This window comes from Heterodontus francisci, chromosome 43 (assembly GCF_036365525.1).
Source record: "Heterodontus francisci isolate sHetFra1 chromosome 43, sHetFra1.hap1, whole genome shotgun sequence".
Classification (NCBI taxonomy): domain Eukaryota; kingdom Metazoa; phylum Chordata; class Chondrichthyes; order Heterodontiformes; family Heterodontidae; genus Heterodontus; species Heterodontus francisci.
Window position 1 is genome coordinate 17,544,634 of NC_090413.1, and position 26,877 is coordinate 17,571,510.

At 49.3% G+C, this 26,877-nt stretch overlaps 1 protein-coding gene across 5 annotated transcripts in view; it reads left to right on the forward strand.

Moving 5' to 3' along the window:
• The window catches only part of LOC137355624 (adhesion G protein-coupled receptor E3-like), a 71,099-nt gene that overhangs the window by 8,331 nt on the left and 35,891 nt on the right, over positions 1-26,877 (forward strand). For 3 of the 5 annotated variants that reach the window (XM_068020981.1, XM_068020980.1, XM_068020982.1), the window contains 3 exons: positions 11,117-11,209; positions 14,401-14,559; positions 23,861-24,010. In XM_068020981.1, coding sequence (XP_067877082.1) covers positions 11,117-11,209; positions 14,401-14,559; positions 23,861-24,010 — 402 coding nt within the window. The remainder of the gene's footprint in view (positions 1-11,116; positions 11,210-14,400; positions 14,560-23,860; positions 24,011-26,877) is intronic. The other 2 variants (XM_068020984.1, XM_068020983.1) reach the window with 1 other exon arrangement.

The window sequence follows — 26,877 nt, forward strand, 5'->3', positions numbered from 1 at the left end:
CCTGTGTTGCAGCAATTGCAGAGTGGAGAGTGGAGAGTGGAGAGTGGAGACTGCAGCAACTGGGGAGAGGAGAGTGGAATAACTGCAAAGAGGTGACTATAGAGTGGAGACAGCTGTATTTACTGTGGAACTGTTGCACTTTTTCAAGACTAAGAAGACCTGAGAGTCATTTTGGAGAGGTGGGTGTTGGAGCACCAGAGAACTGTTGGTTGTTTGGACTGTTGGGGGAGGGAGAAGGCACCGGAAGATCCAGGGGTGGGGCTGCCAAATTCTATAGGGAGCCCCTGTACTAACTCTTGTGTTTATCTGCCATCCTGCACAAAAGGGGCTCCCTCCCCACCCCCAACTGTGTGGCTCGGGACGGCTGGAGCTGCCCGGCTGAAGAAAATCCTTATCCTTATGCAACAACAGAAAAGGGAGAGAACCGGGCGGCTCTAACCGACCCGGGCGAAGAACCCTCCCCTAACTGGAAGAGTGGAGTGTCGACTCTGCAGGAAGGTGCTCCAACCACCAATTGAAGTGTAACATCCTTGCAGCTGTTCTCTCTCTTCCATCACTCGGCCACCTATCCTCTCCTCTCCTTGTCCTTTTCAGCCCTATCCTCCTCTATTCCCATCCTCCCCTCCCCCATCATATTGTTTGTGTTCAAGAAAACTGTCGTGTGCTTTGTTTCTTGGGGGTGGGCGTAGCTTTGCGACCCCATGGCAAGCCCCTCTTCGCCGGTGGCGGGGCCTTCCTGTTCATATGCTGCTGCGGCTGCTGCAGCTGCACCTGTTGCCCCGTCACCGTTTGCTTTATTAACATCGAAGCATGGGGTCAAGAGCTATGTCCACCCGAACATGACTATCGAGGCATGCGTGAAAGCAATGGCCGAGGTTGTCGGCCCTTCGGCCATTGTTGCAGCCTCTAAAATGTACGGAAAGGCAGTGTTTTTCCTGAAGAATGAGCGGGCGGTGTCCCTGGCTCTGAGCAAGGGGCTCACCGTGGGCGGGACCTTTCTGCCAGTGGACCCCCTGGAGGCCACTGCGCAAAGGCTCATCCTATCCAATGTCCCGCCCTTCATTCCTGGTGAGCTCCTCCTTCCCCACCTGCACCATCTGGGGGAGGTAAAGACGGGGCTCACCCCAGTCCTGCTCGGTCTTCGGGAGAACAGCCTCCGACACGTGTACTCCTTCCGCCGCCAGTTATTCATGCAGCTGGCGCGGGAGGAGGTGACAGAGGGCCACTTTTATGTAGAATTCCAGGGGACGGCCTACCGCGTCTTCTGGACCTTGGACGGGGTGCGGTGCCATGTCTGTAAGGGGGTGGGGCATGTTCGTAAGAACTGCCCCAACCTCCCGGCTGCCAACTCCAACTCGGCGGCCCAGGGTGGCGACGCTGCACCTCCTCCCACCCCCCCTACACCACCACCAGATACCATTCAGTCGGTACCGGAGGCTGTGGTTTTCACGGCCTCCGGCAGGGAGGGGGGTGACCGTCCAAGTGGAAGGAAGGCGCGGAGGAAAAATAAACATCGAGAGGCGCGTCCCCTGGACACCGTGACACTACCCGAGCCTGAGCTCAGCCCAAGGCCCGATCTCGGGAAGTCAACTTGCCCCAGGGCTGGGCTCAGGCCCAGGGTGAATAAAAAAAAGGAGAGTGTGGAGGTGGAGGCCTCTGATGATATGGAGGTCTCTGAGCCTCCGCACACAACTGGGAAAAAGAGGAGAAGGCACCCCTCCACAGAGGTAACAAGGGGCCCTGAGGCGCAGGGCCCATCTGTTGGAGGGGAGCTGTCTCCTGTTTCGGGTCCCCAGGTTTCCCCTACCGCCACCACCAAGGCTGCAAAGTCCGGGCAGGAGCACTCTATTCCTCAGGATGGAGGGGAGGGGAAGGCCCCGGTACTTGAGGCCCCTCCTGAAGGAGTAAGTGGGGCCCTGCTTGTGGTGGGGGAGCCTGGGGACGCCGCCCATTCTGCCACTGCGACTGGGTCGGGTGCCCTGAATGAAGGGGAGGGCGAGGCCCCAGAGGATCGGGCCTCCCAGCCGGAGTCCACCACCAACCAGGAGACACCCGACCCAGTTATAACTGAGAATGCTGCCCCATCTGCTGGGCCTGTGGGTGCTGGCGGAGCGGGAGATAGCCTCCTCCCTCCGCCTCCAGTCTCGGCTCCGGCTGGTTACCCGGAGTCCGGATCTTCTGTCTCCCCTGGACCACTCATTGGCCTGGGGACGGAGGTGGAGGGGGGTCCTGAACCGCTGGTGCCTACAGGCTCCAGTTTCACAATAGAACCCAGAGAGGACTCCTCCGCCATCGATCCTGGGGGTGGGATCGTGACGGAGGCGGGACCAGCTGGCGCGGCCGGGACATCCGCCCCACAGTGTGTGGTGGATGTGTCGGCCGCTGGCGGTGACGACCCGGAGGAGGATGGGGATTCGGTGTTGGGCACAGAGGATGACCTTGATTCCATCGCCAGTGAGGTGGTGGAGTCCCTCGTGCCTCCCACCGAATCTCCTCTCATCCCCACGGCGGAACTCCGGGATTTTCCTCGCGGCTTGCAGGGGTTGCCGCGATAAATTTCAGCTGGCCCTCGGCCGTTGGTCGAGTCTGGCGCTGATCATCCAGTCCGTCCGTGCCGCCCTGAAGAAAGCGGGCAAGCGCGCGGGCGTGAAACTGGTTGAGAGGCGCCGTTTTAATGTGTTCCTCAATGGGTTGCTGGGGGAGTGGAGGGCCAGGTGCACTTCCACTCCCTCCTCACAGTGAGCTGTTGGTGGCGGGATTTAAGTACCTTTGACATGAAGATAACCATAGCCAGCCTCAACATCAACGGCAGCAGAGGGGCTCACCGCAGATTTCACAATCTCTCAGTCCTTAGGGAAGGGAGATACACGGTGAGCTTTCTGCAGGAAACCCACACCGTTCCGGGAGACGAAGCCACCTGGCTCCTGGAGTGGCAGGGTGGGGTCTACATGAGTCACCTCACCCCTATTTCTAGTGGGGTGGCTATCTTGTTGGCCCCGACTTTTCAGCCGGAGATCTTGGGGGTCAAGGAGCTAGTGCCGGGCCGCTTGCTCCACCTCGCCGTTCGCCTGGGTAGCGTGCCGCTTCACTTTGTGAACGTGTACGCGCCCAGGCCCGGCGCGTTGCAAGCGCGCTTCATTGAAGAAGTGTCCGCTCTCTTAAGCTCCATCGATAGCGGCGAGTGCATCATCCTCGGGGGGGATTTTAACTGCACCCTCGAGGTGGGAGATCGCTCCGGTCCCCAGCGCGGCCAAGCGTCGGTGGAGAAGTTGAGGGGACTGATCAGCTCCCTTAACTTGGTGGACGTCTGGCGGAATCTCCATCCCGACTCCAGCGCCTTCACGTGGAGGTCTGGAGGAGGGGGGTCGCAAATCGACCGCCTCTACATTTCGCAGGCGTTCGTCTCCCGCGTCTCGGCGGCCTCCATGCGGCTGGTGCCGTGCTCGGACCACCACCTGGTGTGGGCGGAGTTCACTCCGCTCCGCACGCAGGCGGGGTCGGCGTACTGGCACTTTAACAACCGGCTGCTGGAGGACGTGCGATTTCGGGACTTGTTCTGTCGATTCTGGGACGACTGGAGAAGGAAGCGGGGGGCTTCCCCTCCTTTAGGCTATGGTGGGATGTGGGCAAGACTCACATCCGCGTCTTCTGTCAGGAGTACGCGAAGGGGTCGACCAAGAGGCGGGAAGCCGAGATCGGGCGCCTTGAGAGGGAGGTGCTCGACTTGGAGTCCCGCCTCGGTCATGCCGTCATGGACCCGGCCCTGTGGCAGGCGTACAAAGAGAAGAAGGGCGCGCTGAGGGACCTGCAGCTCATAGGGTCCCGAGGCGCGTACGTGAGGTCGCGGATCCAGATCCTGGAAGATTTGGACCGCGCCTCACCCTTCTTCTACTCGCTGGAAAAATGGCAGGGGGTCCGTAAGCAGCTCATCGAGCTGCTGGCCGACGACGGATCCTCCATACGGATCCGGAGGGAATGGGCCTCCTGGTCCGTACTTATTACAGTGCGTTGTTCTCTCCGGATCCGTCCAGCGAGGATGCGCGCAGAGTTTTGTGGGAGGACCTGCCGCTGGTCAGCCCGGAGGGCGCCGAAGGATTGGAGGCTCCGCTCACGTTGGCGGAGCTGACTGGCACCCTCCACCAGCTCTCGAGGGGCAAATCCCCAGAGCTGGATGGGTTGACCGTGGAGTTCCTCAGGGCGTTCTGGGACGTCCTGGGGGACGATTACGCGCGGGTCCTGGGGGAAAGCCTGGCGACCGGGGAGATGCCCCTCTCGTGGCGCAGGGCGGTCATCGTCCTGCTGCCGAAGAGGGGCGATCTCCGCCTGCTAAAAAACTGGCGTCCGGTCTCCCTCCTCAGCACGGATTATAAGATCTTTGCCCGGGCTATGTCTACCCGCCTGGGCTCCGTACTGGCCCACATGATCCACCCCGACCAGTCCTACACGGTCCCGGGCCGGTCCATCCAGGACAACATCCACCTGGTCCGGGACCTGATCCATCTTTCCCAGAGGACTGGTCAGTCGGTCGCCTTTCTCTCCCTCTATCAGGAGAAGGCGTTCGACAGGGTGGATCACGATTACCTTTTCGGGACTCTGCGCGCTTTCGGACTCGGGCCGCATTTCGTGGCCCGGGTCCGACTTTTATACGCCGCCGCAGAGTGTCTAGTCAAAGTTAACGGGTCCTTGACGGCGCCCCTTCGCTTTGGGAGAGGAGTGCGTCCGGGATGCCCCATGTCCGGCCAATTGTATACCATCTGCGTGGAGCCCTTCCTGTGCCTGCTTCGCAGGAGGTTGACTGGATTGGCTCTGCGCGAGCCGGCCATGCGGGTCGTCCTCTCGGCTTACGCCGACGATGTGCTCCTCGCAATCACAGATCCCGTTGACTTGCGGAGGATGCGCGACTGCCAGCAGACCTTTTCTGCCGCGTCCTCCGCGAGGATCAATTGGGAGAAATGTTCCGGACTCCTGGTTGGTCAGTGGCGGGTGGACTCCCTGCCGGAGGAGATGACACCTTTTGCGTGGAGCACCACGCACCTCCTCTATCTGGGAGTCCACCTTAGCCCCGCTGAGGAAGCCTGGCCGGCAAACTGGCAGGAGTTGGAGGCGAAAGTCACCGCTCGGCTAGGGCGCTGGACAGGACTGCTCCGAGTGCTTTCCTACAGGGGCCGAGCGTTGGTCATAAACCAACTGGTGGCCTCCATGCTGTGGTACCGGTTGGTCACTTTGGCCCCGCCACCTGTATTTGCCACCAAGATCCAGAAAAAACTCTTCGATTTCTTCTGGGGCAAGAGGAAACACTGGGTCTCTGCCGCGGTCCTGCGTCTCCCGATCGAGGAGGGCGGTCAGTCGCTGGTGTGCGTCCGCACCCAGGCTGCGACTCTCCGCCTTCGGACCCTGCAGAGATACCTGTACGTCGAGCGTCCTCCCAGATGGTGTGCGCTAGCGACGTATTTTTTCCGCCAGTGTCACTGCCTTCAAGACGACACGCAGCTCCCGGTGGAGTCCATTAGCCGCGCCTCTCTGAGGGAGTTGCCTGTCTTTTACCGGGATCTATTCTGAGTCTGGAACATGGTCGCCTCCAGTCAGGGCGCTCCCCCGCCGGCGGAGGAGAGCGCCTCGGCTGTCCGGGCGGCCGACTCCAGGGATGGTCCGGCGGGCGGAGGAGTAGCCGAAACCCCCGGAACGCCCCTCACTGCGGGTGGCGAGGGGGCTCGGAAGTGCGGAGCGATCCCGGCGGAGCTGACCCCCGCTCAACCGGAACTGCTCATCGGACCCAGGCCCCGAAACCCTCCTCGGGAGCCGGTCCCGCACAACTCGAGCCGCCTCTCGGAAATGCCCTCCGTGCCATTCCAATTGGCGCGGAGGGGTTTCCTGTACGGGCTGCTCCTGCACACTCTCCACTTCCTCGCCCTCGTCAGCCGGCCGGACACGCCCTGGCGGTCCGCGTTGCCATCTGGCGGCGAGGGGAAACCCCGATGGAGGTCTCTCTACGCGGGAGTCTTCCCCCTTTACATCGGGGACTTGGGATGGAGGGTGCTGCACAGAGCAGTCCCGTGCAATAGACTTTTAAGTAGGTTCACGGACTCCCAGGCCGCCTGTACTTTCTGCGGCCTGGACGAGTCCGTGTTCCACGTTTACACGGAGTGTGCGAGGTTGCAGCCCCTATTTGAGTATCTGAAGGGGCTGCTCCTCAAATTCTGGCTGCACTTCAGTCCCACGCTCCTGATCTTTGGGCACCCGGTGCGGAGGGGCTTGGGCCGGGAGGAGGATCTCCTTGTCGGTCTGCTCCTGGGCCTGGCCAAGGTGGCAATTCACAGGTCCAGGTTGTGGGCCGTCGGGGGCTCCGTCCTCCCCGACTGCCTGCCCCTCTTCCGCGGTTACGTTCGCGCCCGGGTGGCCCTGGAGAAGGAGCATGCAGTGTCCACTGGTACGCTTGAGGCCTTCCGCGACCGGTGGGCACCGCAGGGACTGGAGTGCATCGTTGACGCCGAGAATGGCATTTTAATTTGAGTTTTTGTTTATTTCTGTTTTTAATAAAGTTATTGTAAAAATATAAGTGTGTATATAAAGGGGGCTTGAGGAATAAAGGCCCCCTCGACATAAATAAAAAAAAAGAAAAAAAAAAAAAACGGGGTTAGATACAGAGTAAAGCTCCCTCTACACTGTCCAATCAAGAACAGGGAATGATTGGAAAATGGTTATTTTATTGGAGAAAAAAAAACGGGGTTAGATACAGAGTAAAGCTCCCTCTACACTGTCCCATCAAACACTCCCAGGACACGTACACCATGGGGTTAGATACAGATTAAAACTCCTGTTATGATCTGGTGAGAAAGAGGTCTAGGGTTCCCTCTCAGCCTTCACCTGGTCTTACTGTAATAGGGTTTAATTTTAAACACACGGTGTCTTTAGCTCCCCCTTGGTGAATCCTTGTTCACTGCTTTCCGATTATAAGGCAAAGAAACCAGCACAAACAGGTTTTCTTAGATTTAAAGAAGAAAGATTGAAATTGATTAAAATTGAACTTAAACTCGAAAACGGTTAACACCTACGGCTACATGACACGGCCACGCTAGTATGCATACGCGATACACACATGCAAATAGAGACAGAAAAGAGCAGAAGAAAAATACAGTGGAAAAGTTTGAGGCAATCTCTGAAGAGTTTTTGTTCCAGTTCTTCAAGCTCACTGTCGAGTCCTCGATTGTAGGTAGATCTTGTTATCTGTAGGAGACCTTTCTCTCTTGGGGTTCATGTGTCTTCAGTGGATTCAGAGGCTTGTGAGAAAGAGATGGGAGCAGGTAGACAGGAGAGGCTGTGGTGAGCCAGCCAGGAGAGATCTTCTCAGTCCAGGGGCATTCTGCTTTCTGCCCAAACTGTTTGTACAAATTCAAAAAACTCAGGTTGCCCAGCAGGTTATTCATGTGACTAGCTGGTTTGACCATGTCCGTTTGTGCATTCGGCCATCTTAGAAGTCAATCTGGAATGTGAGCTCCCCCACCTTCAGCGTCCGGTGATCGAAAGTCCATTGTGGGTTGAATGTGTCAGGGAATGGCTGCTTTGTCCTTCCAAACACTGTCTGTTAATATGCAAATGTCTTTTCCAGCCATGGCTGATCTGTTTAACAAGTCCTTTCTTCACTCCAGTCACAGTTTAAAATCAATGTTCATGACAAAATTAATGTGCCTCATTCTTGGCAGGTGGGGGCCTAGCATGACACTCCCTCTACACTGTCTCATCAAACATTCCCAGGACAGGTACAGCACGAATTAGATGCAGAGTAAAACTAAGCGTGATCGTCAATGTACCACTGAATATGGGGCAAATTCGTATTGTGATTGAAACAGTTTATATAAGATCCTAACAATGGGTGGGGAGGGAGGAATTTAGTCCTGTCAGTTGGTACTGGCTCTGAACCTTGACCTCACAGATGAAAGACATGTGTCTAAACTGTAGATGGTATTGGCAACCAGCAAGACGCAGACAACCCAGAACAATAACCAACACATTTGTCTCAAAGTTGGGATAAAGAGGGTCAGGCTCCATTCAGTGATACATGGGAGACCATGAATAAATGTCAGTCATTATGTCACTAAATAAACTTGACTGCATCCAAAGCACTGCTGTCACATAGGAACTCGCCCCAAAACTCGCTCACCCACCACCCCTTCCCTAATTGATCTACAGTGGCTCCCGATCCACCAATGCTTCAACTGAAAAATTCACATCTTGTGTTCAAATCTCTCCATGTCCTCGCCCCTCATTATCTCTGTATCTTCCTCCAGCCTTACAATCCTACAAGATCCCTGCACTCTTTCAATTCTGGCCTCTTGCGCATCCCCAATTTCCATCACTCCACCATTAGCAGCTGTGCCTTTAGCTGCCGAAGCTGAAGAATTCCCTCCCGAGATCTCTCTACCTCTGCTTCCGGAGAGAGAAGGATTTGTGTGATTATGAGAAAGTGGGGGGTAGGTGGGATTGAGGTATATGGTGAGGAGATGAGGTCAGTTTCTAAAAGAGTGTTGGACATGTTTGGACAAACTATATTTATAAACTTCCCATCACCTGCCCAGCAACAACCACCCTTTCCATTAGAAGGAGACCATTCAGCCCACTGTACCCATGTTGAAAGAGCTGTCCAATTGTTTGCTGCACAGCCCTGCAAATTTCAGGTACTTATCCAATCACTTTCGAAAGCTATTATTGAATCTGCTTCCACTGCCCTTTCAGGCAGTGCATTCCAGATCACAACAACTCACTCCATCGAAAACGAGATTCTACACACCTTTGCCCAATTATCTTAAATCTGTCCCCTCTGGTTACTGACCCTCCTGCCAATGGAAATAACTTCTTATTTACTCAATCAAAAACCGTCATATTCTTAAATCTCCCCTTAACCTTCTCTGCTCTAAGGAGAACAGTCCGTGCTTTTCCAATCTCTCCACGTAACTGAAGTCCATCTTCCCTGGTACCATTTCAGTACCCAGGCTCTGGACTTACTTTACATAATTTATACGCAAGACCCCATAACCCATCTAGCTGCTCTTTAATTCAAGCCTGGGATGTGGGCACCATAGGCAAGGCTGGCAGTTATTGCCAATCGCTAGTTGCCCTAAACAACTGAGCGGCTTGCTCGGCCACTTCAGAGGGCATTTAAGAGTCAACCACGTTAGTGCGGGACTGGAGTCACTTGGATGCTGGGCTGGGTAAGGATGGCAGATTTCCCTTCCTAAAGGACATTAGTGAAGCAGTTGGGTTACAACAGCGTTCCAGCTCTTAATCTCACTCCAGTGATTAGACCCATCCCCTCCAACCCCCTTGGAAAGTTGCGAATGTGTAGATAGCAACATTACATAGGACCCTTAACATTGTAAAATACCAGAAAGCAATTCACGGGTGCATTTAGCAAACAACGTTTGACACCAAGCCACATATGAGGACAAATGAGCAAAAGCTCGGTCAAAGAGGTAGGTTTTAAGGAGCAACTTAAAGGAGGAGAGAGAGGTGGAGAGCTTTAGGGAGGGAATTGCAGAACTTAGGGCCCAGGCAGCTGAAGACACAGCCGCCAATGGTGAAGCAATTGAAATGGAGGATGCGCGAGAGGCCATTTAAGCACGCGATGCTGGGATTGGCTTTAAGAGTGACTTACACCATTCTATTACGTTAAAGGAGCTATATGAATGTAGGTTGGTGCTGAATGCAACACTCCTCCCACTTTTGATCACAAATATAACTGTGCACATTTCCACAATGCTCGCAGCTCAGGTCTGTAGCTGAGATACTAGTGGCATGGCTGTTAGTTACTGTAGCAAACGATAAAAATCCAGCAGGAAACGGGAATTCGCCCTCCGAAAACTTCAAACTAATGGAATAGGCTGCCACCTGGTGGACTGAGTGCAACTGCAGCTCAACCAGACCAATACAAAGGCAGCAGATTTTGGAAAGGACTCCACAAGGTTGTGTCAAGGCCTGATGAAGTCCTTTATCGTTAAATTCCTACCTTATTTTCTCGGATTACCTATTGTTCCATATAAAACAGGGATTCATTTTACTGCCTGCAAATTTCTCCCCTCTGAAGGCATTGATTCTTGCTGGATATGAATTACCATAACTAGACGCTATCCAAGAATTTGCCAAGTGGCCATTCGTCACTGAGCCTGGGCAAACTATTCAACCATGGGGACCTAATGAAGCCCAGTCCTCGCCTCAACTGACAGCTGCACTATATGGCCTTGAACTGGACTTTGTGGATTTGGGTGCAGGCCGTGATGTTATCGGTCTGCCTCCATATCCCTCAGTGTTCCAAGAGTTTTGCCCGAGGAGTCAATGAGGGGCAGCCCAAGGCAGCAGCATGGGTTAACCCGTGCCAGTGGAATTAGAGGCTAGGAATCCTGCAGTGAATCACTCACCTCCTGACTCCCAAAGCCTGTCCACCATCTCCAAGGCACAAGTCAGGAGTGTGATGGAATATTCTCCACTTGCCTGGATGGGTGCAGCTCCAATAACACTCAAGAAGCTCGACACCATCCAGGACAAAGCAGCCCGCTTGATTGGCACACCATCCACAAACATTCACTCCCTCCACCACCGACGCACAGTGGCAACAGTGTGTACCATCTACAAGATGCACTGCAGCAACGCACCAAGGTTCCTTCGACAGCACCTTCCACACCCATGACCTGTACCAACTAGAAGGACAAGGGCAGCAAATGCATGGGAACACCACCACCTGCAAGTTCCCCTCCAAGCCACACACCATCCTGACTTGGAACTATCTCGCCGTTCCTTCACTGTCATTGGGTCAAAATCCTGGAACTCCCTCCCTAACAGCACTGGGGGTGTACCTACCCCAAATGGACTGCAGCGGTTCAAGAAGGCAGTTCACCACCACCTTCTCATGGATAATTAGGGAAGGGCAATAAATGCTGACCTAGTCAGCGATGCCCACATCCCATAAATGTATTAAAAAAAAAATCTGCATCTCTTTAGATCAAGTAATTAATTGGCAAATCATTTTCTGGGGCTGTTCTGCTTATACCTCCAGCTCTGTAATGTAATTTAACTACATCGGAATGTATTTCTTCCCATCTCTGAGTCTTGTTCTGTTTTTTTACAGTGATTTACTTCTGCAACATAGGGAATCAATGTGTAGCCAAAATCATTAATTGTGGCCCTGGATTTTACCTTGCAACAAACATGACCTGTATTGGTGAGTTAGAACCTAAAGGTTTGACTTGAGGGGGGGTCCTTATTCCTCTTTTTAATTAAATGAATGGTCAGTCTGGTGATGGGCCTTCCCTTTGCCATGTCACAGGAATGATGAGAAGGCCGCTGATTGGCCACAAAGCCAACCTGCAGCTGAATGATATGATCTGCGGCTCCGTGGATAGCACTCTTGTCTCGAAGACAGAGGATTATGGGGTCAAGTCCCCTTCTAGAGATCTGATCCAGGCTTTCCTTCATGGGGCTGTATTTGTGCTGGAGGCAGGGCTCCTGGTGTCAGGTCAAAAAGGCAGGGGGAACCCCACCTCTGCCTTTTCGTGCCCCTCCTCCGCCCCCGGAGTGATCCTCCGGTCTTTTTGATTCAAAGTATCACAATCCGAGGGCCAGCAGCTCAGCAGTACCAGTAGTGCCACCGAGAGCGGTGGCCACTGCCGGTATTGCAGAGGCCTCGGACTCGGGGCCCAGTGGTGGAATCCCAGAACAGAGGTAGATGAGGTGGGGTTGCCGGGGCCAGTCCGGAAGGCCCCAGCGAGGGCGGTGGCGGGGTGGTCGTTTGGTCCAGTGGTAGGGGGGATCCTGGGGTGGATGGGGGGGGGGTGGGTAAAGTGGTTCCTGGCCTGGGGTAAGGTGGTTCCCCCCACCCCAAGCCCGCGGGAAGGGTGCCTCATTTTACAAGGCATACCCCCACCTCCTCACCCTGCTGCTGGTGAGATCCTAGTGGCGGGAGGGGAAAAGGCCCCGTATAGGCCATTTAAGGGCCTCAATTGCCCTCTGGGCATATTCGCCTCCCCCCCCCACCCCCTCCCCCAGGATGATCACTGGACAACAGGGAGGCAATGGGCCCTCTGCCCCACCGCACCCATGCCACTCATCGTGATATTCTGTGACCCCTCCCACCGCCTTGAGGTGGGGAGGAAGGTGCAGTAAAATCCCAGCCACGATGTGGTACCGAGGGAGCACTGCACTGTTGGAGATGCTGAATTTCTGAGTGGTTAAACTGAGTCCCAGTCTACCCGTTCGGGTGGACGTAAAAAAAAAATCATATGGCACTATTTTGAAGAACATGGTGTTCTGGCCATTACTAATCCCTCAACCAAAATCACTTAAATAAACTGATTATCTGTTATCACATTCCCTCACTGTAACTCATTCCTTCCCAGGCACTCAAAACTGTGGAATTACTCAGTCTCCCAACTCTCCTCCTACAATCTTCAGACTCCTCTGGGCTTGACAATGAATGACTGCATGGTGTTGTAGATGCCCAGGATCCCACTTCCTGCAGGCCAGGAGTGCAAATGTCAAGTTCCGGCACATGTGTCTGTCCCTTCTTATTGGACTCCATTGGGCCCTTTAATTGTGAACAGTCCATTGAAAAAAAATGCTGATCTCATATGCTAGATTATTTAAAGTAAAGAAAAGATACAGGCTGTAAGTCCCAAAGACTGGCAGATCGTATCAAACAGCATGCCCCTTCCGTTGTTCGCAATGGGCAAGGTACAGGCTGTACCCAACTAGCCCATGCTTGCAAAACTCAAAACACTGTCTAACATTAGACGTGATTCAGCGATTGGACAACATTTGCTAAATAATCCTCAGTGTGCTCAGAATTACGCTGAAAAACAATTTAAGATCATTAGAAGGGCTCGCAGTGTGCTGCATTTGCGTGTACTGAGATCTACATATATTAATACACAGGGCCCTGTTCTTTACAGACAGGCAGAACATGTACACACATTGCGCCTGTTTCAGCTGAACAAAATAAGTGACAGCCGTTCGCTGGTTCATTCTTCAGGGCAATGCCTTGACCAATCAGAGTCAAGCTCTCTGTGTGCATGTTTTAAATTTCAAACAAAACTTGGCAGTTAATTATCAGTCACCGTAAACTGGTGCATTCTCCATGGCAATGCCTCGACCAATCAGAGTTCACTGGTCAACCAATCAGCACTCTCTTTTCATGCAGTATAAATTGTTGTTTTCCCTTACATTGGTTATTCTTGCGTGTTGTCTTGATGAGTGCAAGACGAAAAGCTTCGACAACATGTCTCTATTTTCAGCAGTTATAAAGATAAGGCTGATTAGATTGATTGCTGGGACGGGAGGAGAGGCTGAGTAAATTGAAGTTTAGAAGAATGAGATATGATCTCACTGAAACGTCAAATATTCTTAGTGAGATGGACAGGGTAGATGGTGAGAGGCTGTTTTCCCTGTCTGGGGAACCAAAGAACATACAAACTAGGAACAGGAGTAGGCCATTCGGCCCCTCGAGCCTGCTCCACCATTCTATAAAATCATGGCTGAGCTGTTTGTGGACACAATTCCACTTTCCTGCCTACCCCCGATACCCTTTGACTCCCTTGTTTGTCAAGAATCTGTCTACCTCTGCCTTAAAAAGGTTCAATGACCCCACCTCCACCTCTTTCCGGAGAAGAGAGTTCCACAGGCTCATGGCACTCTGAGAGAAAAAAAATTCTCCTCATCTCTGTCCTAAGCCCCTTACTTTTAAACTCTGCCCCCCTAGTTTTAGTCTCTCCCACAAGGGGAAATGTCCTTTCAGCATCCACCCAGTCAAGGCTGCTTGGGATCTTATATGTTTCAATAAGATCACCTCTCATCCATCTAAACTCCAATGAATTCAGACCCAACCTGTCCAGCCTTTCCTCATAAGATAACCCTGGAATCAGTCATGAACCTTCTCTGAACTGCTTCCAATGCAATGATGTCCTTTCTGAAGTCAGGAGACCAAAACTGTACCCAACACTCTAGAAATGGTCTCACCAATGCCCTATAGAACTGTAGCAAAACATCTCTACTTTTATATACCATTCCCCTTGCAATAAACAAATTGAAATTAAATTTAAATTAATTAAAATTGATGAGAATTAGGGGGCAGGGTCTCAGGAGAAATTTCTTCACTCAAAGGTTGTGAATCTTTGGAATTCTCTACCCCAGAGTCTGTGGATTCTCAGTTGCTGAGTATATTCAGAACTGAGATTGATAAATTTTGCACAGTAAGGGAATCACGGGATATGGGGATAGGGTAGGAAAGCAAAGTTGTGGTAGATGATTAGGTAGGATCTTATTGATTGGCGCACCAGGTTGTTTGACCTACTCCTGCTCCCATTTCTTATGTTCTTATATTTTTATTAAAGTCTGCCATATTCTTTCTCTTCATTTCAGATGACAATGAGTGCGGAGAGGTTAAAGCTACTGCATCGACATTATGTGGCGCAAACACAGAATGTTACAATACATTCGGGAGTTTCTACTGCACCTGTAAGGCAGGATACTTCAACCATGCAGGAAAGACTAACTTTACCAGCCGGACAAACTGCCACGGTGAGAACACTATTACATCTGCTCTTTTAATGCTTTCCTTTGTGGTACAATAGGGCAGTTTGTCCATTTCAATGCACTTGGCATAGCTCAAAGGATGAAAGATGGGATTCAGCAGTTCCAGATATGCACCAGGAACACTGAATGAGAAAGCCTCCTCTCTCAATGTTGCTGCGTGTGATTACCTTTTGGATGTAACGAGTCTGAACCAATAATCATTTAAGGACCGCCATCTTTATCAATCTAACATAAAGTATTTCGCAAAACGTTAATCTCTGAGGAAGGTCAACAACTGCGCTGTTGTCAACCATATGTGATCTAATGGTGCTCTAGGCTCTGATTTCCCTCACTGACAACACATCAATCAATAAAACAGGCAGTATTGGAGGTTTTATTTCAGGAGAGGGTGACCCCTTTAAGAAATCAAACTCCCCTTGAGCCTGTGATTTAAATCACCGAGTATATGGGAACAATTCCACGGGAATCTGTCACCTTGTGGAACTCAGCTCAATTGACCTTCTTCATGGCTGAGCCGAGGCAATGAGTGTTGGAAGACTGTTTGACCATGGAAGCCTCGCAGCCCAGCCTCTTCCTCAATGACCCAAAAATCCACCTAACAATCAGAAGCAGGTTAATCCCTTGGCCAAATCTCCCCTCCCATTGAAGTCAATTGTAGTGCTCTGGCTGAGCACCTACCTGAGCACAATCCAAGCTCGCTACCTTCCTGAACTGTATGGTGATGTGCACACCACAGTTGACCAAAGTACCGGCCTCCATGCCCATGATTACCATCCAGTGCCACCCACTGGTGATATGGCTGGGCAGCCATCATAGATCCATTGATCTTTGGGGCACAGACGGAGGCCATTTGGCCCATCTAGATAGAAATTCAGTTCTCTTAAAGCCAATAGGACTCCAAGATGAATATCCAACCCATCATGTCTGTGAAAGAACAATCCGCATTGTCCCATTCCCCTTTCTCATTTCCCACTGTTGCAGCTTTCACGCTAACATGCCCGGCTCAATCTAAAGCTTTAATGAAGCTTGTTTTAATTCTATGCTTGGCACATTTTACCTGTTCAACAGTCTTGGCAAACTAGTTGGTATGGCAAGCTTGTGGGGCATTAGGTGGCACATGTTGATGAATGGCTTATGTGACACGAATGGCAAGCTGGGCGTAATTAACACACGTAACCTGGTACAGTTGGCTCAGTTGACATGGCATGGCATTGTTGTAATCTTAATATCACAAGGAAACACTTGCAAAAGTGTTGGAGCCTAGACTAATGGCAACGTTGGCGAGCAGTTGATAGAAGTGCATGGCTGACTGAGAAAACGCCAGTCAACAGGCGCTGCGGCTGGTTTAGTTAGTCTGTATGCTATGGTATATGCAGGTGGCATGGCTGACATTCTCTGCAGTTGGCAGTGATGCTTTGGGCATGATGCTTATTGAATACTTGGTTATTCCAATGGAACAAGATTCTTCCCAGGCGTTTTGGTTGGCTGAAGGGTTGGAAGTTGTGTTTGGAGATACCAGTAGTGAACGTTTATGTGTATGGTTTTGAGCAGAATAGTCTCTATTTCATTATCTCTCCCAGTTGTCCAGTTTTTCCCCAAATTTAGTAGGACAAGCACTCAAGATCCGATTGGAATTTTCACTGCACTGTAACAAAGATGCTTTGTTATTGAGTACAAGTTGTCCTGTAGCAGAATGATAGTTTGTATTCATGTGTAAACATTGCCCAGAGCAATTGATCCAATTCTAAAGTAAAAGTTGCCCATATCCAAAACAGGTTTTTCAACTTGGCCTCCATGTAGTCTAGAATGAGCTTTGCTGATATCACCTTCTTTTATGGTATACACCCCAAGCTCATTGATAACATTAATCTTATTCTCCAAGCCTTGTCTCCAAAGCTATTAAAGTAACATCGATGCTCAGATTCCACGATTGCTCTGTGTCCATGAATATGCCACAAATATTGCCCCAGCACCATCTAACAATGAGCGATACCCTATCATTTGAACAAAATGGAGTGAGCTGTGTGCAAGTGTGAGAGGTAAGCTGGTGTGACCAGTCCATGGGGAGAGCTATTGGATTCGCAACTGAAAGTGTAGAATTATTGAGACTGCAGTCCTTTAGTGAGAATGTAGTGTCTCCTCTCAGTGACTGATGATAACATGCTATTTACCTGTGATATCCTGATAATTGTAGTTATTTGAAATGTGATCTGGTTTGCTGGCTTGTGATCCATCCTTCTGGATTTGGACAGCGATGCTTGTCTGGGCCTCAGTGATTGATCAAAGACATTGTCCATTCCTTCATCTTCCTCAACCAATTAACATATTAGGAAAAATAATTTCTTGCCTTCTATTTATCACAATAGTTATTTGTACCAGATTCTACTATGCCACTCTGATCAGATAGAGCTCACTTCTCAACTGCCTGAAGGACAGTAATGTGAAGGGAAGAGGAAGTTTCTAGATGCTGTCTCATGTTCAATGCCCATTGGTTGATCTGGCTTCATTCACAGCACTCAAATCTGTACAGACTTAAAATAGTGATGAGTTAACTTACCCGAAATATAGAATGAAAGCCATCCTTCAGAAACCCCTGTGGCAATAATCTAATATACCACAACTCCCAACATGACATACATTGCCAATGGCCCCTTTTTGAAGCTCCTTCTCTATGACATACTATCTCAACAACAGTGCTGATAATGAGCTTATTCTTTGCTCTTTGTTGAGCATTTGACAGGATTGCAGTAACACTACATGGAGTCTGAGGATACCAGAATGACTGCAAATTGATGCCAGGATATCCCTGAATGGCTTGGTACCAATAGGCCTATTCTTAATTGTCTTTCTTGACTCTAGTCCTTTTCCATTTGCTTCTTTGTATTTTTCCCATCTTAACCTTAAAGTATTGTCAGGCAAACCCCCTCACCTGCCATGACTGAGGCACACATAATTTCACCACATGAACATTAAAACTTAAAATTGCAAGCCCCTGACTGGAAACACATTTGCATAGTAACAGACAGTGTTGGAACAAAGGGATCCAGTCTTCTGCTTCCCCAATACACAGAAGAGACCTGGTCAAACCAGTCGGTCACGTGACCACCTGCTGGCCAACTAGGCCATTTTAAACTGGAAAAACAGATTTTGAACTGAGAAAGCCATGTGATCCTAGAACGGAAAGCTGTTTTCTCTTGGACTGAGAACATCTCCCTTCTGTCTGCCCTCATTTCACTCTCATCAGCTTCAGAAACCATTGAAGACACGTAAACTCAAAGAGAGAAAAGTCTCCTATGTGAACAAGGTTTAAGAAGAATACTGGGCCCAAACGAAACGCAAGACACATATCTTCAATCAAGGACTAGAATGAGCTTGAAAAATAGTAACAAGATAGTGCCTCAAGCTGTTCTACTTATCTTTTCTTCTGCTCTTTTCTGTCCCTATTTGCATGTGTGTATCACCTGTGCAAGCTAGTGTGGGCATGTCATATATCCGTAGGCATTAACCGTATTAGGGCTTAAGCTTAAGGTTTAAAAACATTTCATCTTTCTTCTTTAAACCAAAGAAAGCCTGTTTGTGCTCATTTCTTTCCCTTATAATTGGAAAGTTGTGAACAAGGATTTGCACTGCAGGCAAATGACCATGAGGTCTGTTTATCCGAGACTTTCGTTGGAAAGTTAGAAGACTCAGGGAATGAATTAATTGGATTTTCCCTAGCTGAGGCTCAGTGAGCCGACCCTGTATTGCAAGAGCTAGCACAGGCTGCCCAGTCTGAAAGTGAAGGAGAGGGAGTCCCAGACTGCTATTAGTCAAAGAATGAGGTACTGATGAGGAAATGGAGTTCTCCTCACAGACCTGAGAGCAAGGAGTGGACAGTACTTCACCAGTTAGTGGTGCCACAGAGATACCGGAGAGAAATATTAAGAAGGGCCCACGAGACTACAGTGGCTGTACATGCTGGTATACGAAAGACCAAAGCCTGCATAAGACAGCAGTTTGACTGGCCAAATCTCCACAAAGATGTGGTGGAGTACTGCAGGAGTGGCCACATGTGCCAGGTTGAGAGGAAACCCCAACCTACAGTGAAACATGCACCCACAAGTCCTGTACCGGTGTTAGGAGGACCCTCCAGCAGAGGGCTGGTGAACTGTAAGGGTCCCCACCCAGAACAAAAAGGGACAGGCAGGCACAAGGCTGGCAAAAGGTTAGACAGGGAAGGGAAAAAAGTGACCAAGAGGGCAGGTTAAAGAAAGTCCGGGCAGAATCCCAGATCAAAACTCCTCCCATCCGGTCAACCAACCCTGAAAAATGTGCAACATTAGACCCCACATCCTCCTATGTAAATGCAGACAGTAGAAGCACCCCACCAGAGTTGCTAACAGCATTTACAGCAACCTGCCGAGACAAAGAGAGACCTCTAGGGGGCAGAGAAACCACGAGGGTGATGCCTCACCTAGTCAAGGTGTCACAGGAGAGTGCAGTTAAGTCTGCACAAATAACTGCAGGTAGGAATCTCCCAGAGAACAAAGGGGAGAGTAACAAATACTCCTCCCCCACAGTCAGAGGCAAAGGGAACTACACATCCCCTGAAGTGAAAAGTTTTTGCATGACTCTGAGAGTTCAGAATTGACCCACCCACTACTAACTCTCCTGAAAAAAGGATAATTAAAGCAGCCCTGGCACCCAGAAAAGACCATTTTCAATGAGCTTTACGATTGGTGAATGAATGGAAATGAATCTGTATCTTATATTTCTCTCAAACTCTGTAATGAAATGTGCTGTTTTTCTTCAAATCACATTTCATTCCCTTGAGTGTGAAGGCGTCAGGCAAATCCCCCCTCACCTGCCAAGACTGAGGCACACATGATTTCACCACATGAACATTAAAACTTAAAATTGCAAGCCCAGGACTGGAAACACATTTGCATAGTAACAGACAGTGTTGGAACAAAGGGATCCAGTCTTTTTCTTCCCCAATACACAGAGGAGACCTGGTTAAACCAGTCGGTCATGACCTGCTGACCAACTAGGCGACTTTAAACTGGAAAAACAGATTTTGAACTGAGAAAGCCATGTGATCCTAGAACGGAAAGCTGTTTTCTCCTGGACTGAGAACATCTCCCTCCTCATCTCACTCTCACCAGCTTCAGAAACCATTGAAGACACATAAACTCAAAGAGAGAAAAATCTCCGACGTGAACAAGGCTTAAGAAGAATACTGGGCCCCGACGAAACGCAAGACCATATCTTCAATCAAGGACTAGAGCAAGCTCGAAAAACAGCAACAAGATATTGCCTCAAGCTGGTCATCTTATCTTTTCTTCTTTTCTGTCCCTATTTGCATGTGAGTATCATGTGTGCAACCTAGTGTGGGCGTGTCGTATATTCATAGGCGTTAACTGCAACACTGACCATTCCCTGGTGTGCAGCAAAGTTAGACTCAAACCAAAGAAGCTGCATCACTCCAAGCAGAAGGGCTGCCTGCACATCAACACTAAAAAAAATTCCTATCCACAGCTGTTACATAAGTTTCTAAATTCACTTGAAAAAGCCCTTCCAAACACTCCTCCAGGGGATACAAAAACGAAGTGAGCCCACGTCAGAGACGCCATCTATGACTCAGCAATGACCACCTTTGGCAAACGTGAGAAGCAGAATGCAGACTGGTTTCAATCTCACTTTGAAGAGCTGGAACCTGTCATAACCGCTAAGCGCACTGCACTGTTGAACTACAAGAAAGCCCCCAGTGAGTTAACATCCGTAGCACTTAAAGTAGCCTGAAGCGCTGCACAAAGAACAGCCAGGCACTGTGCAAATGACTACTGGCAACACCTATGCAGTCATATTCAGCTGGCCTCTGACACCGGAAGCATCAGAGGAATGTATGATGGCATTAAGAGAGCTTTTGGGCCAACTATCAAGAAGATCGCCCCCCTCAAGTCTAAATCAGGGAACACGATCACTGACCAACGCAAGCAAATGGACCGCTGGGTTGAGCACTACCCAGAACTGTATCCAGGGTAAATGTTGCACTGATACCACCCTCAATGCAGCCCAGTCTCTGCCAGTCATGGATGAGCTGGACGAACAGCCAACAAAATCGGAACAGTGATGCCATTGATTCTCTAGCCAGTGGAAAAGCCCATGGAAAGGCGGCATTACCCCTGAAATAATCAAGAGTGCCAAGCCTGCTATACTCTCAGCACTCCATGAACTGCTTTGCCTGTGCTGGGATGAGGGAGCAGGACCACAGGACATGCGCGAAGCCAATATCATCACACTCTATAAAAACAAAGGTGACCGCAGTGACTGCAACAACTACCGTGGAATCTCCCTGCTCAGCATAGTGGGGAAAGCCTTTGCTCGAGTCGTTTTAAACAGACTCCAGAAGCTGGCTGAGCGTGTCTACCCTGAGGCACAGTGTGGCTTTTGAGCAGAGAGATCCACCATTGACATGCTGTTCTCCCTTCACCAGCTAAAGGAGAAATGCCGCAAACAACAGATGCCCCTCTACGTTGCTTTCATAGATCTCACCAAAGCCTTTGACCTCATCAGCAGACGTGGTCTCTTCAGACTACTGGCAAAGATCGGAAGTCCACCAAAGCTAATAAGTATCATCACCTCATTCCATGACAATAAAAAGGCACAATTCAGCATAGCGGTGCCTCATCAGACCCCTTTCCTATCCTGAGTGGCGTGAAACAGGGCTGTGTTCTCACACCTACACTGTTTGGGATCTTCTTCTCCCTGCTGCTCTCACATGCATTCAAGTCTTCAGAAGAAGAAATTTTCCTCCACACAAGATCAGATGGCAGGTTGTTCAACCTTGCCCGTCTAAGAGCAAAGACCAAAGTACGGAAAGTCCTCATCAGGGAACTCCTCTTTGCTGACGATGCTGCATTAACATCTCACACTGAAGAGTGTCTGCAGAGACTCATCGACAGGATTGCGGCTGCCTGCAACGGATTTGGCCTAACCATCAGCCTCAAGAAAACGAACATCATGGGACAGGACGTCAGAAATGCTCCATCAATATCGGCGACCATGCTCTGGAAGTGGTTCAAGAGTTCACCTACCTAGGCTCAACTATCACCAGTAACCTGTCTCTCGATGCAAAAATCAACAAGCGCATGGGAAAGGCGTCCACTACTATGTCCAGACTGGCCAAGAGGGTGTGGGAAAATGGCGAACCGACACGGAACACAAAAGTCCGAGTGTTTCAAGCCTGTGTCCTCAGTACCTTGCTCTACGGCAGCAAGGCCTGGACAATGTATGTCAGCCAAGAGCGACGTCTCAACTCATTCCATATTCGCTGCCTCCAAAGAATCCTTGGCATCAGGTGGCAGGACCGTATCTTCAACGCAGAAGTCCTCGAGGCGGCCAAACTCCCCAGCATATACACCCTACTAAGCCAGCGGCACATGAGATGGCTTGGCCATGTGAGCCGCATGGAAGATGGCAGGATCCCCAAGGACACATTGTACAGCGAGCCCGTCACTGGTATCAGACCCACCGGCCGTCCTTGTCTCCACTTTAAAGACGTCTGCAAACGCGACATGAAGTCCTGTGACGTTGACCACAAGTTGTGGGAGTCAGTTGCCAGTGATCGCCAGAGCTGGCGGACAGCCATAAAGGCAGGGCTAAAGAATGGCGAATCGAAGAGACTTAGCAGTTGGCAGGAAAAAAGACAGAAGTGCAAGGAAAAAGCCAACTGTGTAACAGCCCTGACAACCAATTTTATCTGCAGCACCTGTGGAAGAGTCTGTCACTCTAGAATTAGCCTTTATAGCCACTCCAGGCACTGCTCCACAAACCATTGACCACCTCTAGGCGCTTACCCATTGTCTCTTGCGACAAGGAGGCCAAAGAAAGAATTGTATTAGAGTTTAAGTTTAAGGTTTAATAAATGTCATCTTTTTTCTTTCAACCAAAGAAAGCCTGTTTGTGCTCATTTCTTTGCCTTATAATTGGAATGTTGTGAACAAGGATTCACAAAGGGGGAACTCAAAACACAGTGTTTAAAATTAAACCCTGTTACAATAAGCCCAGGTGAAGATAGTAACAGACCCCTAGACACCTTTCACACCTGGTCATTACACTATCCTCTTTTCTTATCTTCTAAACTAGTTGTTCTTATTGCATAACAACACGTTGCTTACATAACAACATTTACCTACGTTAGTTAGCTGTCTGAAACACTTTGAAAGGTTTCACAGAGACATGTCAAGACACTAATGCAAATATGTTCTGGTCTGCTGTAAACCATATTTACAGTAAGTACTGTGAGGTCCTTGGACGGAATGTGTGTGCCAAGGCAATGGCAGGGATACACCCATTAACTAATGGCACGAAGCCTGAATTCAGTTCCCTTCTATGATGTTTGTCGTATTAATTGATATGGAGTTAAAATATAAACCATCGCAATGCTAAGTTATTTCCCACAACCTCAAACCTTCTTAGCTCACTCAGACTTTGTTTCATCTTATCACCTAATCATTATTTAATTCATTTCACCTTCATTTTAACTCTTTTTCAATCTTGCTCGATGGACCTTGGCCCCTCTCCTAGCACACAAAGCTATCACACACATTGATAGATCAAACTACACAAGCTTCAAACTGAGAGAATGCTAAATGGAAACGCTGGAACCATCATCAACAACCAGCAAAATGCCCGAAGCACATTCAGAGAGAAATGGATGCAGTGTTACACCCATGTAGTGACAATTAGGGTCTTCGGTTCAGCTTTCAAATGTTGCTGGAGCTGGGTGCATAGTGTAATTCCCTTGTTCCCTTGTCTTGCTTCCCACCACTGTTACCAGTGGGACTATCTCAACACCCATAACACCAAGTGGAATAGCAGCTCCTTAGAGTGACCCAGAGGCTGCCCAGTCAATCCGTGATCCAACATCTTCAAACATCAAACAAGTCCCCAATTGAATATAGTCCACAGCACAATATTGATGAGCGTCATTGGTCCTTTTAGCAGTTGAGAGGTGTTCTGTCATATCACTATTGGCAATTACAGAATGATCAAGCATCTAACTTATCAAATCTCCACCAAATGGTTAAAACTTAAAAGTTTCTAGTGACCCTAATTGATCCATTCCTTGTTACTCTTTTGATTACCCAATCCGCATCCAGCCCACTGGCAGGCTCTCAAATGTACTGGATTGATCACTAGCTGTCAGCACATAGAGATGAGACTCTACAGAGGAGAATGAGGGGGCTGTAACACAATGTAGAGAATGGATAATATTCACATGTCCATTTCATATTTATTACAGAAAATAATGAATGTTTCCAAAATCCACCAGTATGTGGGCCAAATACAATACGTTATAATATAGTGGGGAGTTTCTACTGTCTCTGCCAGAAAGGATTCATCACATCATCAGGATTAACTAACTTTACAGATGATAATACAGGGTGTATAGGTAAGAATCTTACTGGGCCCTTTCAAAGCTTGATATCCCTGTGCCAAGCCGAGAGAGAGTTAGGTTATGTATTGTTGGGCATGCCGGGTGTAAATAATTCTGCTCAACATGTTTGGAACTATCTGCCTGTTCATGAAGGAAATAGATTTGGATGGTCTGAATAGTGTTGGTGAGCTCAGGCCCAAGCAGAATATGTTAGACGCTGGAACTGAATACAAAGTCAAAGATACAGAAACAGCCACTGTTCTACCCATTAGGAACAAAGCATGCAGCAACAGTAAGGCAACAACAACTTACATTTATATAGCACCTTTAATGCAGTAAAGCATCCCAAGACACTTCACAGGAACGCTATCAGACTAAAATTTGACACCGGGCTACTTAAGGAGACAGTAGGAAGCTTGGACAAAGAGGTAGGTTTTAAGAAGCATCTTAAAGGAGGAGAGAGAGGTGGGGATGCAGCGAGGTTCAGGGAGGGAATTCCAGAGCTCAGGCAGCTGATAGCAAGGCTGCCAATGGTGGAGCAATTAAAATTTTGGATAAGCAGGAGGCCAGGAAAGGAAGCACAGAGACCTCGGAGAGTTGTGGGGCTGGGGGAGGCTACAGAGATAAGGAAGGGTGAGACCATGGAGGTACCTGTAAAACAAGGATGAGAATTCCAAAACTGAGGCTGGACTGGGAGCCAATGTAGGTCAGCGGGCACCGGGATGATGGGTGAGCGGGACTTAACTGGTGTGAGTTAGGACAGGAGGCAACAGAGATTTGGGTACAAGGTGGGAGACAACCCAGGATAGCAGGGCAACAAAGGCATATATGAGAGTTTCAGCAGCAGATGAGCTGAGGCAGGGGCAGAGATGGGAGACGTTACACAGTTGGAAGTAAGCCATCTTGCTCAAGAGTGTATCCGTATCTAGTTTAGATCTATGATGTAGGTTAGCCAGTAAAAGCAGGTATCCAGGGCTCCCTCTCCTGGGAAGACTATTCCCAAAACATTTCTTGTTGTCACTGATATATTGGAATTCTAAAATGCCACAGCTCAATTCAAAGACACCAGCTACATTCATATAATGGTGAAGATGGATCAGTAACTCCCAGTGCTATTTACACTGGACATAATGAAAGTATTGGGTCAACAGTTTTAGCAGTGGGAAGTTAACCTTGCAATGGCTCAGCTAGTTAAGCCGGATTGTGATGGTTTTTATTTTCTGATGTCAATCAGCAGGGTGAGAAAACAGAAAGACCGGCCGGGGTCCCTGCTCCTGATCACTACCCGCAGTCCCCTGCTGGAAATGTGGCTCTATCAGCGTCAGCTGAAGGGAGAGGTGGGATTGGCAGTGAGGCCAAACAGCCTGTCTAGGCCCCTACATCAAGAATGACCACTTGAGCGCGATAATGGAGACCGCAGAACCAAATGCAGGAAGAATCAACTCCCTGAGAAGAAGAGATGGGGAAATGGAGAAAATTGACGGAAAAAGGAGAAAAAAATGAAATGAAGCCTCTAATGCAGCTCTAATGGCCATAAATCTAACATTGGTGATATTGAGAATACTTAGTGTCACTCTTGTACTGACCTGGCTGGTTAGATTGATGAGAAATTCTTCAGCTTTGTATTAATTTTCTTTTGGTAGAGCAACCTTTTACATTGACTAGGTCAATTCATCCAACACTGGGTTCATAGAGCTTAAGCAAATGTTATAGATGAATGTTTCTGATGAGTAAGGTTCTTCATATTCATACACTGGTACATTCTGAAGCCATTTATGATTGTCGACATGCTGTTGGGGAGAAAGGAAAGGCTGATAATTGTGTTTTCTTTGTTTTGGATTCGGCTGCCATTTGGCTAGTTTCCATGGTAACATGCCCAGTGTTCCATGCATGGGCCTTGCTTACTTCTCATGTTAGCTTTGCAGCCCTCGAGGAGATGGATTCTAATCTTTTGGGTTTCAAGCCAAGGACTTTGCCAATTGAGTAAATACAGCTAGAGAGTTACAAAGAGAATTGTAATGTGAGGATTTGTTAGATGACTGACCTGCAGTTAGGTTTTGACTGGCCTAAATTGGCTTGTAATCCGTGCAAAAGTTATCATCATCAAGCTGGAAACTGCATGAATGGAATCGGTTCTGAATGAGATGCTGACTCAAGGTGATGTATGAATGTGCTTGCTGATAATTAGGTCGTCTTGTAATGGTTACACAACTAATGCAGGAGACAGGGAGGCCTTGAGTTAATTTGAAGAAATGGCATTTGTGTTTGTGTTGCTTTTGTCAGTGGTGACGAAATGGTGATGCTTCTAAGAATGAGTGAGATAGCTTTGGTCTGCTTTGCGGTGAAAAAGTTGCAATGTTCTGAACCAATCTAAAGGCCAGGATTTCACAAGAGGCGGTGCACCCCCGCCCCACTCCCCCCCCCACCACCCTCCCCATCCCTCGTCCCCTCCTCACTGGTTGGAAAGTCGGGGTGAGCCTGTCTCCGCCGGCCTGGAAGTCACAAACATATTTAATGGTTCTCAGGCAATTAAACTGCCTGCAGTTGTGGCTTCTGCCCCTCTATGACAGGATGTCCCACCTCCAAGAGCTGCCAGCCAATCAGCAGGCCCCAGACCCCAGCCAGCGATGGACAACAAAATACGTGGGGTCGGGGCTCACCAGCGCCAATTAGCGCCAGGCCCCGGCGAAAGGGAAATCGATTGCGAGGGTGAGGGTGATGGTCCAGCAGGCAGTGGCCACTCAGGGGGCTGCTCCATGGGGCACAGGTTTGTCTGAACAGGAGAGATCCCCCCCCCCCCCCCGCAGCCTGCAAGGAGACCACCAGGTTTAACTGGGTGGCCTCCAGGTAGTGAAGAGCCCATTGCCTTGGATATAATACGA